Genomic DNA, 18649 nt, shown 5'->3' with positions numbered 1-18649 from the left:
TCCTCCTCCTCCTCTCTCTCGTTCTCTGTGTCCTACAGTGATTTCTTCATCCCTACAATGAAGTTCTTGTGCGCTACTGTCTGAGAGAAGCCGCAGAAATGCCTTGGCTCGGGAGCTGGAGACGTCATGGATTCCTGAGTGTGGGGCTTTGCAGGAAAGCCCTGAGTCTCCGACATGGACCGGCTCCAGGTTTCCATGGCAAAGGCGCACAAACAGGAGGAAACACTGAGGGAATCCCGTTATTTTACAGCATTGGACCATTATAAACACCCAGAGCGGGGAAGGAAGCCGCTCTTGATACTCAAGTAATCCTTATAGAGCTCTAGGAAGCGGGACTTCATACCAGACCGGCTGCTGGAGCTGCTGCTGCCGCATGTTTGTGAGCAGAGACGGACTCTGCGCTCAGCTGCTGTGCCGCAGCTCCTACTTTTTTTAACTTGTACCGACTTCTTTACTTTTTTATTTTTCTCAGTATCGAGCCTTTTTTAAAAAAAAAAAACCCAAAGAGCCCTTCTTTGGCTATGGTCGCGAGAGGAGAGTGATTTTTTTTTTATCAGATTTTTTTCATTTATTTTTTTTTTCCACTTTTTTTTTTTTTTGCCCCCTCTCCAGATGTTCAGAGATACTTGGAGGCTGGCACAGTACCACACCATGAGGTCCATGGATCAAGGTACTGCTGAAGTGTTGTGATTATCTGGTAAACAACCCATTTGATTTTTAATCGATAGCCTGGGGGGTGTTTAGGACTGTCATGTGTGTAACGTGTGTGGGGGAGCCGGGATGTTGATGTTTGGCTGTGGTGCGTTCATGTGCTCAGTTATGTGTCACATTTAAGGGATATTTGAATTCATTCAAACAAAATAAGGGCACCATTAGCGTTCAGAGTGTCTGTGGAGTTGTGCACGTACAGCTGATCATATAAGTTAACAGCTGGAGAACCAGGAGGGGGGTTTGTCGAATCACGTGAGTCCACCTGATTATATCTGGTGAGCAGCAGCTAAACAGAGTTTGACCAACGTGTCCTCTATTATCATCGAGCCAAAAGACTAATAATGCTATTTTTTCTCCCCCCAAACAATCCGAAATCTGCTGTAAGACTGTGTCACATGTTTGTCTTGTTTATATGACGATGATTGTTGCCTTAGCTCCGGCTCTCGATCATTACGCAATTATCAATATAATAATTAAAGTAGCATTTTTATATCCCGCTGCCAAAATAAAAGAGCAGGAAAATGCGAAGGTTGGCGTCTTGCTGATGTTGTTTTTGCTGACGGAGCATGTGTTGGGTGTCAGGCTACAACTGGAAGGAACGCCCTGCTGGTGCGCGCCGCTGCGCCTTGCGTAAATTTGGGGGTTCCCCCGGTGGAGCCTGAGCGTCCTCACTGATAGTTAAACAGCAGGAAGTCCAATCCAAACCGGCTGCTGGAGGAGAAAAGGAGAGGAGGCGGTTTGGTTTTGGGGGTTGCCAGTCCACATCCATCCTGTTTACACGCCTGGATGTGGACCAGATGAGAAGCCCACGGCACCCTGCTGTGTCACTGCAGCCTGTCAGACACCCGGGGGCAGCAGCAGGCTGCTCAGCCACACACACACATCCACCTCTGCTCACTTCGTCACCTCCAAGCTTCACATTTTTTTTTTTTCTCCCTCCTCCACCTCCCCATCCTCCTCCTCCTCCTCATCCACCGATTGGGCGGCCGGATCCGAGAGGTGAACTAGTTAAAAAAAAAAAAAAAAAAGCCCTCATTCAGTGTTATAAAGATGACAGACCCGCCTTCCTCTGTAAATAACTGCGGCTGTGAAGCTGGAACAGGAAACCTGTGCGCTTCGCCTCCCGCCGCTCTCCGATGCCTCATCTGACGGCAGAGCAGCCTCCCCAAAGCGCCGCAGCTCTTCGCCCGGACCCCGCACAGAAGACTCACACAGATGACCTCCTTCTTCCACGACAAGGACCTGGAGGGAGAGCTCGGTCCGGTCGGGTACCCCGAAGACGATTTGGAGTTTGAGTACTTGTTTGAATATGAGCCACCTTGCAGCGACTTCGCTGCGGGAGATCGAGGTCTGTCCGCAGCTTCTTCTTCTTCTTCTTCTTCTTCTTCTTTCTTTGGCTGCTCTCACTCTTTCGGTTATTTGCTGCCCTAAAATAAAACAAAACAGACTAAGAGGTCCATTAATGCAAAATAAAAAAAACCAGGAAGTAAACGTGACAGGTATCTTAATGAGATGTGACATCTGATCGCCACGTGAGAAAATGTCAACACGAGGAAGTTTTTTTTTTTTTCCTCCAGCTGATATATTTATGAAAAAGAAGTTTTAATGTGACATTATGGGAAATATCAAGATTTTCCAAACGTGTGTTCTCTGTTCTCCTGCAGATGACCCCAACCTCGCATCTCACAAAGTCCTCACCCCGGAGTCGGAGCAGGTCTTCCCTCTGGAGGAGGCCTCCCCGTACGGAATCAAGTCCTGCAGCCCGTCCTACGGCGAACACAACGCTGAAGTCCTGTCAGGATATGACAACCAGGAGGCCAGAAACTACCTGGACAGCACCCGGCCCCCAGGCCTGGCTCTGAGCCCCCGGATCGAGATCACCCCCTCCCGTGAGCACTACAGCCACGGCCGGGACTCCCTGCAGAACCAGCACCTGAACATCAGCCCCCGGCCCACGCTGACCGTGCCCGGCCACGACAACCTGCCCTACCGGGAGCCCCAGTGCCTGAGCCCCGCCAGCAGCAACTCCTCCACCAGCTGGCACTCGGAGAGCTACTCCCCCTGGGCGTCCCCCTGCGTGTCCCCCAGCAGCGGCCAGAACCCCGGAGACCTCTGCCCCCGCTTGCAGAACATCCACACTGGCTCCCCCCGCACCTCTCCGGGCACCTCTCCCCGCACCAGCCTAGGCGAGGACGGCCTGGGGCACCGCTCGCCCTCCCCCAGAGCCGGCTCCCGCTCCACCTCCCCGCAGGGCAAACGCACCTACGACATGTACCGGAACCCAAGCTTGGTCCCTGGACACCGCTCCCGCAGTCCCTCCCCCCACAGCGGCCACGAAGACCACAACACTGGCGCCCAGTACACACACAGCACCCTGGTGGACGCCCTGAACGGCTTTGGCCCCGCTCCCCCCGGCCTGGTGCCCACTAAAATAGTCAAAACTACCAACCAGGTGTACACTCTGTTCCCAGAGAACCACGGAGAAGGGAACTACTCGGTGTCCTGCGAGCAGGAGGTGAAAACCAAACCTGCTGCAGAGCCCTTCTTTGTAATGCCCCCCCTCTGGGCCAAGCCTCTGGTTTCCAGCTTCTGCAGGTGAACTGACCCGAAAAGCCAGAGCCTTGAGCTTCGTTTCAGAAACGGCCTGATTCACACAACTTTCTGCATCCCTTTTTGTTTCTGCAGCATCCCCGTGGCTTCTCTCCCTCCGCTGGAGTGGCCCGTCCCCAGTCGCACCGACCAGTATGAGCTCCACATCGAGGTGCAGCCCAAGCCTCACCACAGAGCCCACTACGAGACGGAGGGGAGCCGAGGGGCCGTCAAAGCGCCCACAGGCGGACATCCTGTCGTACAGGTACACCGACTAAAGACGTTTATCAGAGCAGCACGAAGCCTCGGGCAGCCCTGATGGGAGAGCTTGTGTGTAATGGTATTTCCTTGATGTTATTGGGGGGGGGGGTATGAAAATGACTCTGGATCAGCTCCTCTCAGAGCACCTTTCCTTTCTCTTTGCCTTTGGAAGTTAATTACTAAAGAACCGCATGACTGACTAAGACCGAGACACTGAAACCAACCTGTGGCCTCGCGAAACCCCCAGAACTGAACTGAGGTCTGTGAGCAACACAAGCTCTTAAGATGTTGCTATTTGGAAACGCTTCCTGCCTCCCAGCTGAACATAGTCTGCTGCTGTATGCCATGACCACACAAACAGATCAGCCCCCCCCCCCCCCCAACTTCCTCTTCGACTCTTGGTTTGTTGATTGTTTGAGAGTCAGATTGAGCAGCTGAAACACTCAGCCTTTCTAGACATGCGTAGAAGTTAATTGCAGAGTCTGCGGTCAAAATAAAAGAAGATTTGGCAGGAATGACAAAAAAGAAATTGAGATGTTTCTCTGACACTGAACTCAAACGCAGCATGTCGAAGTGAGCTTTGACACACTGAGTTTGACTTTACTGTCCGAGGCAAAGTTCAACTTCCCTTTCTTCGCGTCACCATGGCAACATTTCCAGGCTGTTTTTGTTGGTGGTGGTGGTGGATGCTCGAAAGGAAGCAAAGCTCCCCTCGCTCCCTTTTCCATTCCCGGTCCGCCTCGCCCCGAGGTCAGTTCTGCCCGGTTTGCCCGGCCAATCAGATGGTCAGGGCTGGCTAGCCACGGCTGCACTCCAACACCTCGTCGGCTCTCTATGTTTTTCCCTCCTTCCTCTTTGAGTCTTCTAGCCTCCACTTTACTTTTCCTACGCCGCTCTGCTCCGTCATGACTCACTGCTCCTGCCACTGCCATGACAACCGGCCCGGCCGCTCACATGGCCCGGCGAGTGTTTGCAGCCAGCTTCCTCTGTTTCACTCCGTGTGTTAGCTACCTGGAAATGGACCCAGCGTGCTCGTTCATGTTGCCATAGTTTCTGCTCACACTCAGCAGCTGCAGCGCAGTCCAGCAGCTTCATCCACTTGGATCATCGCTCCACACAAATCTTGGATGGTTGCTTATTTTTGTTTCTGGCCAAAATTAGAAGGAGCAGCCTTTATTCTAGTTTTATGAAACCATTACTTTGTAGGGCTGAGCTTCAGCGATAGTGACTTTAAATTGACACCTCCATCATCCTGCAACCACCTAATTCAGTCATAAAGGTTATGCACTGTTTGTACAAAAGCCGCATTTAGATGCAAGCTGGTGCTTTGTGGTTTTTGCAGCTTTTCTCAGGAGGCGGTCTCAGGTTTTAAGTGACACCTCTCTGTCTCTCCCCACCAGCTCCGCGGTGTAGCTTCAGTTTCACATTTTCAGTTCTGCACAGTCTGTCATTTCTGCAGCAGGAGGTCAAAAAGTGGTCAGTCTGGGCGGTTACTGTCATTTTTAGTCCCCCGAGTGAAAAGAGAAGTTTGCTGCTAAACCCTTTATCCAGTTAGAGCCGCTGCAAGGCCGCAGGGATGTGAGCTCTCTGCTGGCCTCAGCTCAAGGCTGTAGATGGAAGACTCATGCTGGTACACGTGGGCCTGACGCTGATTAGGGGGGAAACAACATCTGGAAAGAGGCTACGGAGAAACACAAGCAGTTTAAAATGTCTGAAGCATTTTCCGCATACGGCGCTGTTTAGAGGCCCCGACAGCAGGAGATTTGAGGGAAAGGTTTCTTTTTTTTGTGTGTGTCTGCAGCTTCACGGCTACAGAGGAAAAGAGCCGCTGGGCCTGCAGATCTTCATCGGTACGGCAGACGAGCGCATCCTCAAGCCCCACGCCTTCTATCAAGTCCATCGCATCACGGGCAAGACGGTGACGACCACCAGCTTCGAGAAGATCATCAACGGCACCAAAGTCCTCGAGATCCCCCTGGAGCCAAAGAACAACATGAAAGCAATGTGAGAAAATCAGAAAACCTCCCTTTAATCTAACTTGGTTTTTGCCGTCGTCGCTTATGCTCTGTTTTTATTCCTCATCGTAGAATCGACTGCGCCGGGATCCTGAAGCTCCGGAACGCCGACATCGAGCTGAGGAAAGGCGAGACGGACGTCGGCCGGAAAAACACCCGAGTCCGCCTGGTGTTTCGGGTGCACATACCTCAGCCCACAGGACAGCACCTCTCCCTCCAAGTGGCCTCGCATCCCATCGAGTGCTGTAAGGAAACGCACAACATTCGAGATGCGCCTTTTTTTCCATTTTAGTTTTTAACCTAAATCTATCTTAGTGCCATCTATGAGCCAATCAGAGGAGGAAAAAAAGAGAAAAACGCGCTTCAAACAAATCCTGCAGAGCCTGAGAGCGTGCTTCTCTGTGACAGCTCGTCGTGACGGCTCGTTTCAAGGCTCAGTCTCTGAATGCAGGCTGTGTGCGTTTCTCAGTGTTAATATAAAACCAGGAGCTCATTTATTATCAGCGAAGGCATCTCGCTTGTATCATATGGGATCTTTTAATATTTAAGTTCTGGTACAGTGTAGCCTTTTTGAATTCCCCAAACGTTTTCACCAGTTAACAAAATTTTATACAAAATAAACATTCAAAAAAAAAAAAAAGGAACTAACATTCAAATGAGTTTGGAATTTGGCAGATAGTCCTGAGCACAAAGATGTCTTTATGCAGCCAGGGCATCCATCCAGTAGGTGGGCATGGCGTGTGTGTACCTGTTTGTATGTGTGCAGTAGTAAAGTCAGCGTTTGCGTACATCTGTGCATGTGTACACAGCGTTATTAAAGCACCTGGTGTAATCAAATCTCAAACAAGAAGGCCCCTTTATCTGGCTTTGGCTAACACCTCAGCTTAAGACACCAACGTATTATGTGTGACGGGCTGAATGCAATATGCTCTTGTTATGATGCAGAACACAAATTTTATAATTGTAGCCTCCCATCTGTTTCCCTGTCACAGCTGCGGCACAAACCGTCGTCAGTGTCCGTCAGCTGCACGACGAAATGTAAAAACAATCAGCGTCTGAAAACCATTTGAGCGTGAAGTTGCTCACAATGACACACGAGGTGCATCTGTCAGGCGGCGACGGCGACGGCAACGGTGTGTTTGAGGAGGCGCGACCCGCCGCTGGTGGTTTATCTGTGCGAGCTGTCCAAAGGTCAGAGAGTTTGTTTGTTGACGTCTCGGCTGGTGCAGAGTTTCAGCTCAGCGAAGGGGTGATAATACGCTGCGAGATGAGGAAGCAGAAGTTGACACAGTGCAGGACCGACCGTCCATGTCTCTGCTGGACGTGGATACGTTCTGAGACACGCAAACGTCTGCATCATGCCGTGCACACGTCGCAAAAATCCAGTCTTAGATATGATCGTTTTGGCGCTTTTAAAATGAAGTTCTGTGAGATTGTGCGGTGTTTAATTGGGATTTATTGTAATTTAAATCTTCACATAGGGTCGCCACTGCGGTGCTGTTTCCTCACATTGTACAACCTGAAATTTCACTATCACGCTCATGAACTTTCCCCACGTTGTAACCCCACAGATTCATGTTGCAGCTTATTTAAAACGAGAGTTAGTCTTTCATCGTCGAATGACTCATCATCATCTTGTGTTGTTGAGAAACGGTGTCACTTCTTTGGAATAAATAATTATGCAGAAACCAACAAAGAGCTTTCATAGTCAGTGTACTTTCTTTTACTGTAGAGGAAAATGCTGAAATTGCAGGAAAAGATTATTTCACATGTCGCTTCATGAACGTAGAAAAAGCGGTGACTGAATTCAAAGCTTGGAGATATGAAACAGACAAAAGAGAAAAATGGGCTCATTAGGTCTTTGGTGTGTGAAAGTAACACACTGGCTGTGTGTCTGTGTGTCCCCACAGCCCAGCGCTCAGCTCACGAGCTTCCCATGGTGGAGAAGCAGGACATGGACAGCTGCTCCGTCCTGGGCGGCCAGCAGATGATCCTGACGGGACAAAACTTCAGCTCTGATTCCAAAGTCATTTTTATGGAGAAAACCCAGGGTGAGCTGCGTCAACACACACACACACACATGCAAATCAGCGCCAACATTTAGGTCACCTATGGAGACGCACACTGCCAGGAAACACAAACCTATGACTAAACCTATAAATTCTCCGGTCTGTGCATCTGTTGATCCGGTTGTTACACTACACAGTGTCACCACAACAAGAGTGATAGCCGATGACTCACGAGCTGCTCCGTGCCGTTCATATTTCGCCTTCTTCATTGTAAAGATGAGCTCATTTGCATGATCCGAATGATAACGCCGCTGCCTGACTTCCCTTTTGCCATTTTCTTCCTCACTGACTTCCATTATGTCTTATCACCGCTCAGATGAGCCTTTTGTTGTTTGATTAGTGGGACTGTGTGTCACATGAAATGTTGTTTCATCCCGGACTAAAGGATTTACTTTCATGTCCCTTCATGGAAATGAAATAATTTTTGTTTTGGAGCCTCTCGTTATGTAATGCCAGTAGAGTAATGGAAATTATGATTAATGTCTTTGAATATTTTGCTAAGATTTATCGGTCAATATGGAAAATGGAATTATTTAACAGCCGGTCCATTTTCATCCCTCTGGAGTGCTGAGCCAATCGGAGGAGGAGGGGATCTGATCTTTTACTCTGATTGGGCGAAAAACTGTCAAAGAAACTCAATCTCTGTAAACTTCTACGGCGGATCAGGTTGGCCTTTAGTTTGTTAATAGGTGGGCGTGGCTGAGGACACTGCTGTGTTGTGACATCACAAACGGATCCCAGTTTTTAAGGCTCGGTCTCTGAATGCAGACGGTGAGCTTTTCTCTGTATAGATACAGAACCTGGGCCTGATTCATAATCAAAAACCTGCTGATTAAACCGAACAGCAGCTTTGTGTCTTTGAGATGGAGAGTTATGTAAAATGACTTTTTTCAAAGCTGGAACTATACTCACTGTGTGATCTTGTGACTCACTGACTCCACTGCTGGAGTTTGGCCTCCTAGCTTCAGGCGCTTCACAGGCACTTCACAGGCTACCTCGACTAAAACTTGGACCTGATGCTTTTTTTTTTTTTTTTTTTTTGTGCGGGGTTCCCTGCCGCTGTGTTACGACACACACCAGCACGCCACAATAACGGATGGAGAGAAAGAGACGGAAAAAGAAACCTTATGAAGAGGGATTGCTGTTGTTTTGGAGAGTTTCTGTATGACACCGAGTCCTGGACCAGAGCAGCTGTGAAATCCTTCAGAATCACAGACAGCTGCTTCTGGCCTGAGCTCTCCTGGATCTTGTGCTTGGACACGGGGAGCTGTACAGAGGGATGGAAAGCTTCCCCCCGGCCAAGTCGAGCCCGGTTAAACTCTTCTGTCTCTCTGTCCAGCTGCTCCTCTCCACCCTTTCCACCTCCTCACTAACTTATCTCATGCTGGACAACGACAGTCGGGGTATCCCTTAGCGTAGAAACACAAACAAAAACAAACGCCAAGAAAGCAGCAGTCATCACGTTTTGTACGAGAAGTGGAGAGAGTTGATCATAAAGCTTACAGTTTGAAACAAAAGTTGGCCAAGTGTGTGGAATCCCCCTTCCTCCTGCTGACTCATTTAAGCCATGTGTTTTTCATTGCAATCTGTGAGAGGGTTTCCCACCTACAGTAACAAGCCTGCTGCAGCACATGTCACACCATGTGTCGGGGCCACGCGGAGTTGAAGTTCCACATTTAGCTTTTTAACCTTTTCACAGCTCCAATGCGATGCGATGAGGTGTGATGTAACATGACATGGCCCCATCGTGAGTGCAGACGCCCGCAGTTGTCATGGCTTCCCGGCCAACGTTGTGTTTCTGCTTCCTGTTGAGCCGGCGCTCCGTTGGGGTCAACCCTCAGATCGTCTTTTCTGTCCATGTGAATTTGAAATAAAATCTTCTCCTCTACATAACAGAACAAGGTCATTCTTCCGTTGGTTAGCATTCAGCTATTTCCAAATGTGCAGGCCCAAAGATTTCATCCCTGTCTAGTCCATCTTGAAGCAATCAGCCTTACTTACTTTCCTGCAGAGTTAATGACCACAATGTTTTCTCTCTCTCTCTTTCCTTCTTTCTAGACGGGCAGCAAATCTGGGAAATGGAAGCAACGGTGGACAAAGATAAGAGCCAGCCTGTACGTATGTCACTGTGCGTTAGACTCCCGGCGATGCCGATCGAACACGTCACGCATCACGCTGTGCTGTCTTTCGCAGAACATGTTGTTCGTGGAGGTGCCGTCCTACCGAAACACGTCCGTGTGCCATCTTGTCAAAGTGAACTTCTACGTCATCAACGGCAAGAGGAAGCGCAGCCAGCCGCAACATTTCGCCTACACACCGCTGGCATGTAAGAGAGCTAGTCTGCCTGTCTGTGGTATGCTGAGTCACAAACTGAGATTTTCAGTAAAAATGATTCTATTGTGCTGGAAACGGTTTCACGCTGCGCCGTCTGTTTGATATTTTGTCATCCTGCAGCTCCGTCCATCAAGACAGAGCCGATAGATGAATATGAAGCGGACCACATGGGCTTCGCTGTGCCTCAGATTTTAGGTCTGTCCCCTCATTCCTACTACCACAACCCACGTGGCGTCCTCCACCCTGACAACGGCCTTGTGTCCGGCATGGCCTCCTGCCAGCGTCTCAGCTCCAGCCTCCCCAGCCAGGACACACGTTTCCAGCAGCAGAGTCCGGCCATCGTCTACTCTCGCGGGGGCAAGAGCCTGAGCGGCAGCCCCAGCCTTTATCAGCAGAGCGGAGGGATGATGCCCGACCCCCACCGGTCGGTCCTGGTGCACACGGGCTCCCCGGCTCAGTCTGGAGGTCCAATCAGTGCAGGCCAGCACCCTTCCATCATCCAGTTCTCCCCGACCAACCACCACCTACTTCGGGCGGGGGACCCTCAACCTCTCGCCGCCTCGCAGCCTGACACCCAGCAGGTCATCTACTGCGACGGCTACTCCCCCCAGGCGGCCACCTCCCACTCGCCCGCATCCCCGCAGGCTCAAGTGGCGGTCAGCCACCCTCAGCACTACCCCACCGTGATCCAGCAGCAGCCCTACGTGCAGAAGGGGCAGCAGAAGAGCCGGGCTCCCCCCGGCACCGGGCAGATGGAGGCTCCCGGAGACGGACAGCGGAGGGTGACGGTCAAAGAGGAGAACCTGGACCAGGCCTACCTAGATGATGGTGAGTGTAAGTTGTTGCTTTTATACTCCGAGTGAGTGCAGTGTGATGAGGTGAAAGTAAACAGACCGACAAATTGATGGATTTGTACAATTCTCCTTTGTGAAAGAGATGGGTGATAAGAAACGGCAGCAGAGGTTCGACTCTCCCTCAGAACAATTCAAGGATATTTACAGAAACCGCGCCATCTCCTTCTCACATATCCTGATCCTATCTAAGTGCCACAGTATCCCTCTGAACAGAGTCAACAGAACAAGCTCAGACTGTTAAAACAATCCATGCCAAAGGTGGAAAAACAGGGATTATGAGTCATATGTTTATACTTATGCTTGTCAGCCTCATTACCCTCTGACAGAATTAATGTCAGCCGGGCGACAAGCAGCAGGTCAAACCTCTTCCTTATTTTGGAGTTAAAGGCTTTACAAATTATATTATGTTTTGTAACACAAGACAAAGTGATGCAATATTTTTCTTTTCTGAAGCCCGTGTCAGTCAGGTGAGGTCGTCCTGCTGGACGTGGGGGTTTAGTCTGGCACCGCCTCACGTCAGGAAACAAGCTCTTTTCTCTCTCTCGCTCTCTCGATGGCATTAAAAGACGATGAGGGAAGGAGAAAAAAGTGTCACTCTCCTGACCGCCTCGACATGTTGACACTGTTATGAAGAGGAAAAACAACCTCCATGGTAACCATTGTCAAACAGTGGAACGAGCTGCCTGGGAGAGCTGGGGAAAGCCTCTTTGTTTGTTGTAGTTGGCCGCGGATCCTCCTTGGCCTTACGCCCCTCGATTCTGTTGGGGGAACCCACCAGAGGATTAGCTTTTTTTCCGACCGCGGGATTCTGCCAATCTGGCACAAGAAATTCCTATTTGCAGCTGCTCTCCCCCAGAAATCCAGCCTGATCCCTGTAAGATAGCAGGAGGGTGGAGGTTAGTTTGCAGGAAAAGGAAAGGCGCTGTGTGTCTGTGCATGTGTTTGCGTGCTTCAATGGAAAAAATGAAACGAAGAGAGCAAAAAAAAAAATAAAAAATAAAAAAAAGCCGGCGGTGGAATTTGTGTTTTTTGGATGGACCTTGCAGGGTTTCCCTCCGCAGTAAACAGCAACAGGCTGTGAGTTTGTGAATTAACAAGGAGTGTGAGGAACAGTCACACTGAGCCTCCAGTCGGTCCTCTCATCTTTAAAAGGTGATGACAGTTTCCCAGGGTGCTTTGCATTTGTTAAAATTCGAAAAGCACAGCACCTTCTCCCTGGAAATTTCAGGTTTTATTATTTTATAACTACTACTGCAGTGTTTTTGTATCAAGAAATCACCGTACGATCACATTTTCACCTTCAACGAGTAAAACAAGGGGGACTTCCCGATAGTCGAAAGATTTGCTCTAAACAAAAGGGCGAGAACACAGATTAGGTCAGAAAAATCCCTTCTGCTGTATGACTGCAGAGGTGTGAGGTGTGATCTTGGCCACAAGAGAGTCTGTAGTCGTTTTTGGGAAAAAAGAAGGCTGGTGCCACATCCTGGTATCGTCACGGCGTCGTGGTGTGTAACTGTCGTGTCTCAGAGGTGCCTGAACTGTGTCAACCTTTCATGCTGCGTCCAAATGTGGCTCATAATCTCCGCCAGTGCCAACAAACCAGCCGGAGTTTGTCCCGTGTCATTTGTGCAGAATGTGTTCGGACATACGACGTCTGGCCGAGGGAGACGGATTTAGTGGGTGTGGAATAAAGCCCAGAGGCAGTGGAGCAGGTGAAATTGTTCCAGCAGGTAGAGATCAGGGCAGCAGAGATAAAGCACATAGCAACGGCCGGTGGACACGCATTAGTCTCAGCTCACTTCCATCCTCCGTCGAATAAACAGCTCAGACCTGCAGCCGCGGCGTCCAGGCCTCCGTGTCATTTCATTCAGGTTTGTTCATGTTCCCTAAAACAACACCGCAGATCGCCCTGCCTTTGTTTTGGTTACTTTGGGATCGAAGTGGATCCGTAAAATCCTCATTCCTCATGCAGAACAACATCGAGTTGTGAGTTTAGTGTTGTTTTTGAGCTCAACGCAAACAACAGCGTGTTGACATGTATTTCATCGAGGGCTGAGCGACGTGGCTTCAAAATGTTCCTTCTTAAAAACATTTTGTTTTGATTCTTCCCTTCTGGGATTCGAACAAAAGGACTTTTTCTCGCAGATTGTGACAACTTTGACCTGACGGTGGTGCTAACCTAAAAGTCAAAGGATCGTCGGTGTGAGAGTAAAATCAATGAAAAATCAACGTTTAACTCGAATCCAAAAGTCAGAAGGTGAGAATCTGAGTGTGAGATGTTTTGGTCTGGAGCAAGCGAAACATGACGGAGCAGAAAGAGGACTCACTGTCCTCGGACACCTGAGAGCTGAAACTCCATATTAACTGTCTCTATTCTCCATTTCCTCTATTAGAGCCAGCAGGGTGAGAAGGAACAATAACATCTCTTTGGCCGTGTGTGTGTGTGTGTGTGTGTGTGTGTGTGTGTGTTTCATTGTTTCTGTGGTTGGCTCGGTGGTTCACTGTCAGTCCAGTTACTCCACTTTTTCTCTGTGTGGTTTTTTTTTTTTTTTTTTTTCAGCCTGCCGCTGTTGTTACAGTCACACGCCGGCCTGATTCAATCAACGCAGTCCAACACAACTTACACAAAAAAAAACACACACACACACCGCCTGAACTTGCAAATGCAAACAACACACACATTCCAGCTCGCAGCAGGCAGCCTGAGCGACTGAGTCAGCTACTGTACGAGGTGTCTCTCTCTCCCCCCCCTCTCTCTCTGTCTCTCTCCCCTCTCTCTCCCCCCCTCGCTCCCTCCCCCCTACCTCTCTCCCTCTTTCTCCCCCTCTTTCTCCCCCCCGTCTCAATCTCTGTCTCTCTCCCCCCCGTCTCTCTCTCCTCCTCTCTCTCTCCCTCTCTCTCTCTCTCTCTCCTCCTCTCTCCCTTTCTCCCTCCCCCTCCCTCCCCCTCCCTCTCTCTCCCCCCTCTCTCCCTCTCTCCCTCTCTCTCTCCCTACCTCTCTCCCCTCTCTCTCCCCCTCCCTCCCCCCTACCTCTCTCCCTCTTTCTCCCCCCCTGTCTCAATCTCTGTCTCTCTCCCCCCCGTCTCTCTCTCTCTCCTCCTCTCTCTCTCCTCCTCTCTCCCCCTCTCTCCCTCTCTCTCCTCCTCTCTCCCCCCTCCCTCTCTCTCTCTCTCCTCCTCTCTCCCTCCCTCTCTCTCTCTCTCTCTCCTCCTCTCTCCCTTTCTCCCCTCTCTCCCCCTCTCTCCCCCCCTCCCTCTCTCTCTCTCTCCTCTTCTCTCCCTCCCTCTCTCTCTCTCTCTCTCCTCCTCTCTCCCTTTCTCCCCTCTCTCCCCCTCTCTCTCTCCCTCTCTCTCCTCCTCTCTCTCTCCTTCTCTCTCCCTCTCTCCTCCTCTCTCCCCCTCTCTCCCTCTCTCTCCTCCTCTCTCCCCCCCTCCCTCTCTCTCTCTCTCCTCCTCTCCCCCCTCTCTCACCCCCCCCCCCCCCCCCCCCCCCCCATCAGTTGGCACACAGAGCGGCTCATTGGTGGAGGCTTCAGGAGCCAGACGCTCACCTATTGAAGAGACTAGTGTTCGCTCAGGCGGTCCGTGCCAACCCTTCATTAGACCCACTGCGGCGCTCCCACCGCTTCTCTGAGCTCCGTCTATGCTCAGGAAAAAACTCCAGGGGAGATGAAAGTGTCTTTAAGGCGTAAGGTGTCAGAGGGAATTCCACTACAGACAAAAATAAACATGAACGCCGATGTCGTGACGACAGCAGAGCAGCCCGGTTTGGCAGCCTGGCCGCCCGGCGTGTCGGGACGTTGCTCCTTCACATCTGCAAGTGATCAGATAGAAAGTCAGACAGACACACAAAGATCCGGCTGTTGGATGGTGGATCGTTTCTGCCTCATTTGGTGCTTCTCGATCATTTCAGTCAGAAATAACATTTTCCTCGCCTGTCCGTGTCGTTTTTTCAGCCACAGCTCTTTAAATACGAATATGTTGCTTTTTCTGTGTTTTCCTTGTTTTTTTTTTTTTTAGCTAATACTGTGATGAGCTGCTCTGCCTTTTATCTGCTCACAGAAAGTCCCTCTGCTCTTAAAAATCAGCCGAGCGAGGGAGAGACAAACAAACTGAACATTATTTATTCCACTTTCTGGATTTCTTTTCTGACAGTCATCTTGTGGCATGTGCACATTTTTGGACTTTAGCTGAATACCCCGAGTGTTGCCCATCTCCATGGCTGCGAAGTCACAGAAATGATTTTCTCTTTGCAGGCAAAGAGCTTTTTTGGCTCACTTTGAAATACTCATATTACTCATCGGCCCTAATGAGCTCCCCCAGGGCAGAGCTGGACCAGTGGCACCAGCCAATAATGTGTCCAAGTGCCAGTCTACACACACACACACACACACACACACTTCCAGGCCTCTGCTCCCAGAGCCAAACACAGGCCGTGTGACAGATCTGGAGAGACGACATGCCGCACATGTTCATCATTCCTTCCCGCTCTATGCTGAACTACCTGTTGAACGCTCGAGTGTGTGACAGTTGGCAGCTTAGCTTCCTCTGCGCCGTCGTTACCTTATCAACCTCCAAACCTGTTGTTTGCATGCGAGCAGGTGTAAAGAAACATCATCCATTCAAGCCGCAAATGCAAAATTTCATTTCATTTTGACTTGTTTCAAGACCAAAACCACCCCCGGCCTCCCTCCCCCGCTCTGGGTGCCTCTATTTTTAGAAACATGACACTGTGAAAGTTTCCATTTCAACACCCTTCCTGTTCTCTTGATGTGTGTGAGCACCAGCTCGTAGTGATCTGTGCAACAGGAAGTAGTCATCTCACAGGCTCTTGCGCATCTCTACCTCTAGTGGAGACTCGGTTTCAATGCAGCCACCCAGAAACGTTAAGTCGGACCACAATGCACTGCTGTGGACGGTGTTATGGGAGTGTGATCTTTCGCATGTTGAGATGTGGGATGTTATTGTCAGTGTGTAACAAGCCGTCTCTTTCTTTTGCCTTGCAGTGAATGAGATCATAAGAAAGGATCTGACAGGCGTGCAGGCCAGAGGGCAGACATAGAGGACGGACTCCAGCAGGAAATGACAACAGCCCCCCACCCCCACCCCCCCACCCACCCAAACACACCAAAATACACACAAACACTGATGGTCTTCAACCTTCGAGTGGGATGAGACACTTCCTCATTTTCTTTCCCCGCAGAGAGCGAACAGACTTGCTTTGGATGTTTTCCTGCGCACGCCAAACAGCAGAATTCATCTGACCTGCATGATGTCTGCCACGCACAGCAGCTCTCCAAACAACCAGCGAGAAATATATTTGGCCAATGTGCCTTATTTTTGTTTGTTTGCTCTTCAGTTTCCTCTTTGCATTGATGAGGGGGGAAACAAAACAAAAAGAGTCAAATCAGGACAAATAAAATGACCCCGCAAATGTATTTGTTAATATCACACCAAAAAGTGTACAAGTTATACATCACATGTGGCCAAAGGTTTGTTTAATTCTTCTTGCACAAAGTGTGTTTGTTGTTCGTGTGTAACATTTCCTGCTCACATGCTGATCATCTCAATCAAAGTGCAGTTTTTTCTGATGGAAGTTAAACGCACACAGCTTTGAACTATTGTGACGCCTCCTAATATGCACTGCTTTCAATGACAGGGGGTTAAAAAATCATTTACGTTTCATATCATGTCATGTGAGTAATGCACCGTTTTTTTATATATATATATATACAGAAGGTGGTGCGATGCAACAGTGACAACGTTTCTTTTTTATTATTATTATTATTATTTTGCATTTAACATCATTTAAAAACAGATGTGAAATCCACCGTGAAAGCTGAAGAGTGAGAGGTTTCCTAAACTCTGATGGTGGTTTCCTCTTTTTCTTTTTTAAGTCTCTATTTGTTGATTGTAATAACGTCCGTGCAACACAAAAATAACCAAAGCCTATACTGTGTGTATTGTGTGTTTTGTGTATACCTGTAATGACAATCAGTATACTCAAAGTTAAGTGCCTGCCTGAGCAGAATTTCGGTCCTTGCTGACGTAAAGAGCCCGCTCTTTATTTTCTTTCCCTGCCGTCACACGGTCAGCAGAGATGCAGTGACTGCTGATGTGCTCGCACAGCTGGCGTTGTTGTTTAGAAACATATTTTTATAATATGGAAATATTTCACTGAGTGAATTGGAGCTCCTTAAAAGTACCATTTGCCGTTTATGGGGTTGTAAAAAAAAAGAAATTATGCAAATGATAAAAAAAAAAACATAATAGAAGTAAAATGTAAGACTGAATCTCAATGTTTCATATTTTATATGACTTTATCAGATAACAAGATTTTATTAATCAATATTAGTGAAGCTAATGTTGATCTATTAATGATATTTTTCATTGAGCCAGTACAGCACAAGTGCATTTGACATTTCTTGAATGTAATCTATATGAAATATATTTTTCCCCTAATATTTCCTGTAAATATTAGATTCTGTGAGTGTGTTAACGTTTGAGTAGACTGTTCTGTATCTGTTTATAATTTAGCTGCCATTATATTGTTCATCAGTTTTATTACAATGTAAAAGTCTCTGTGGGAATAATGATACATGACCTAAAACTTGTTCCCTTTATTAGGTGATATTTTTGTTTGTGCATTTGTTATTGTTATTTTACAGTCTCTTTGGTAAAGAAAGGGTTATTAATACTGCCTTATTTTATTTTCTGTGTTGATGGTTGTCTTGTGTTTGTTCCGCATTGAGTCTTTGTGCCTCCTAAAAATTCCATGTTTCATGCTATTTTTGTATCCTTAAAAGTAGAAATAAATAATAACCGTATACATCCAGTTCGTCGTTGCTGTTGTTGTTGTTTTTGGGGTTTTTTTATGCATTGACCTTTGCAGTTAGGTCATTTTTCTCGTCTTTAATGTGGTAAAGGCAGCAAGACTTCCTCTCGCCTTTGCATTTGTTAACAACAAAGTAAATAAACTGAATGTTACGTTTCATCAGCAGCGTCCGGCCGCTGTGAGCAGCAGACACAGCTCCTTCAGTTATGAGGAGAAAAATGAAAATTGGTGGACTCACAGCAGACAGTGACTCATCAAACGATCCCCTCCTATCCTGAGCCAGGAAAAGAGACCCCCCCCCCCCATCACCACCTCCCCATCCTCCCAGGATGTTTGTTTTTGTTGGGTTTTTTTTTTTTTTTTTTTTGGGGGGGGGGTGGCTTTGAAGAAGAACATTAAAGTTGAGCTCAGGTTTACTCAGGTGCACGTGACCAGCACAGAAAACAAACAAACAAACAAACTGATGCGCCCTCAAACAACAAATAACAACAAGAAAGGAGACTCACATGCCCCGGTGGCTGCAGTTGCCACGGCGACGGGCTTGTTTGGTGTTGGGTCGGCGAGCTGGGAAAGGCCTCTGTCAATGAACCCTGTGTTCAGGAAGTCTCTAGTTATGACATCAGCGCTGGAAGAAAAAAAAAAAGAGGCAGCACGTGGGTTCCGCTGCATGAGCCGTCTGCGGCCTACTCTACAGATACACCACATGGTGACTCATGCGGCCTTTAGCAGGCGATGGCGTAATGAGTTAGGACCGCATTCACAAGGCCTGCTGCTGTGCGAAATCCAACAAGAATGAAATACACGATGAGCTTGGCATTTCATTCAGTGCGCCTTTTTGTGTGTGTGTGTGTTTCGTCAAAAAGCAGAACAACAACAGCAAACAAAAAAAAAAAAACAGTGTCTGATGACTCATCCTGACAGAAAAGAGCATCGAGCTCATGTTTCCACATTGGTGCTAATTTGATGTCGAATCAATCAGAT

General features: G+C 48.6%; 1 protein-coding gene across 2 annotated transcripts; it reads left to right on the top strand.

The window, feature by feature from the left end:
* Positions 1–1748: 1748 nt before the first annotated feature.
* nfatc2a (nuclear factor of activated T cells 2a) lies at positions 1749–17668 on the top strand. 2 transcript variants are annotated; one of them, XM_029506376.1, is made up of 10 exons: positions 1749–2059; positions 2376–3306; positions 3397–3565; positions 5363–5565; positions 5649–5821; positions 7487–7627; positions 9704–9759; positions 9839–9971; positions 10100–10807; positions 15840–17668. In XM_029506376.1, the coding sequence occupies exons 1-10, from the start codon at positions 1927–1929 to the stop codon at positions 15893–15895; spliced, it is 2703 nt and encodes a 900-aa protein (XP_029362236.1). In that variant the 5' UTR covers positions 1749–1926; the 3' UTR covers positions 15896–17668. The 2 variants fall into 2 exon arrangements, with proteins under 2 accessions (XP_029362236.1, XP_029362235.1); XM_029506375.1 differs by having other exon boundaries at positions 10100–10813.
* Positions 17669–18649: the final 981 nt, after the last annotated feature.

Source organism: Echeneis naucrates, chromosome 7 (genome assembly GCF_900963305.1).
Source record: "Echeneis naucrates chromosome 7, fEcheNa1.1, whole genome shotgun sequence".
NCBI classification, from domain to species: Eukaryota; Metazoa; Chordata; class Actinopteri; order Carangiformes; family Echeneidae; genus Echeneis; species Echeneis naucrates.
This window is presented reverse-complemented; position numbering and strand designations above follow the sequence as displayed.

Excerpts from the sequence above, each read along its gene's own strand:
- nfatc2a (XM_029506375.1), top strand. The coding sequence starts at position 1,927 with ATGACCTCCTTCTTCCACGACAAGGACCTGGAGGGAGAGCTCGGTCCG. Across the intron at positions 3,307-3,396 it reads CTGGTTTCCAGCTTCTGCAG|CATCCCCGTGGCTTCTCTCC; the intron begins GTGAACTGACCC and ends TTGTTTCTGCAG. Across the intron at positions 9,760-9,838 it reads ACAAAGATAAGAGCCAGCCT|AACATGTTGTTCGTGGAGGT; the intron begins GTACGTATGTCA and ends TGTCTTTCGCAG.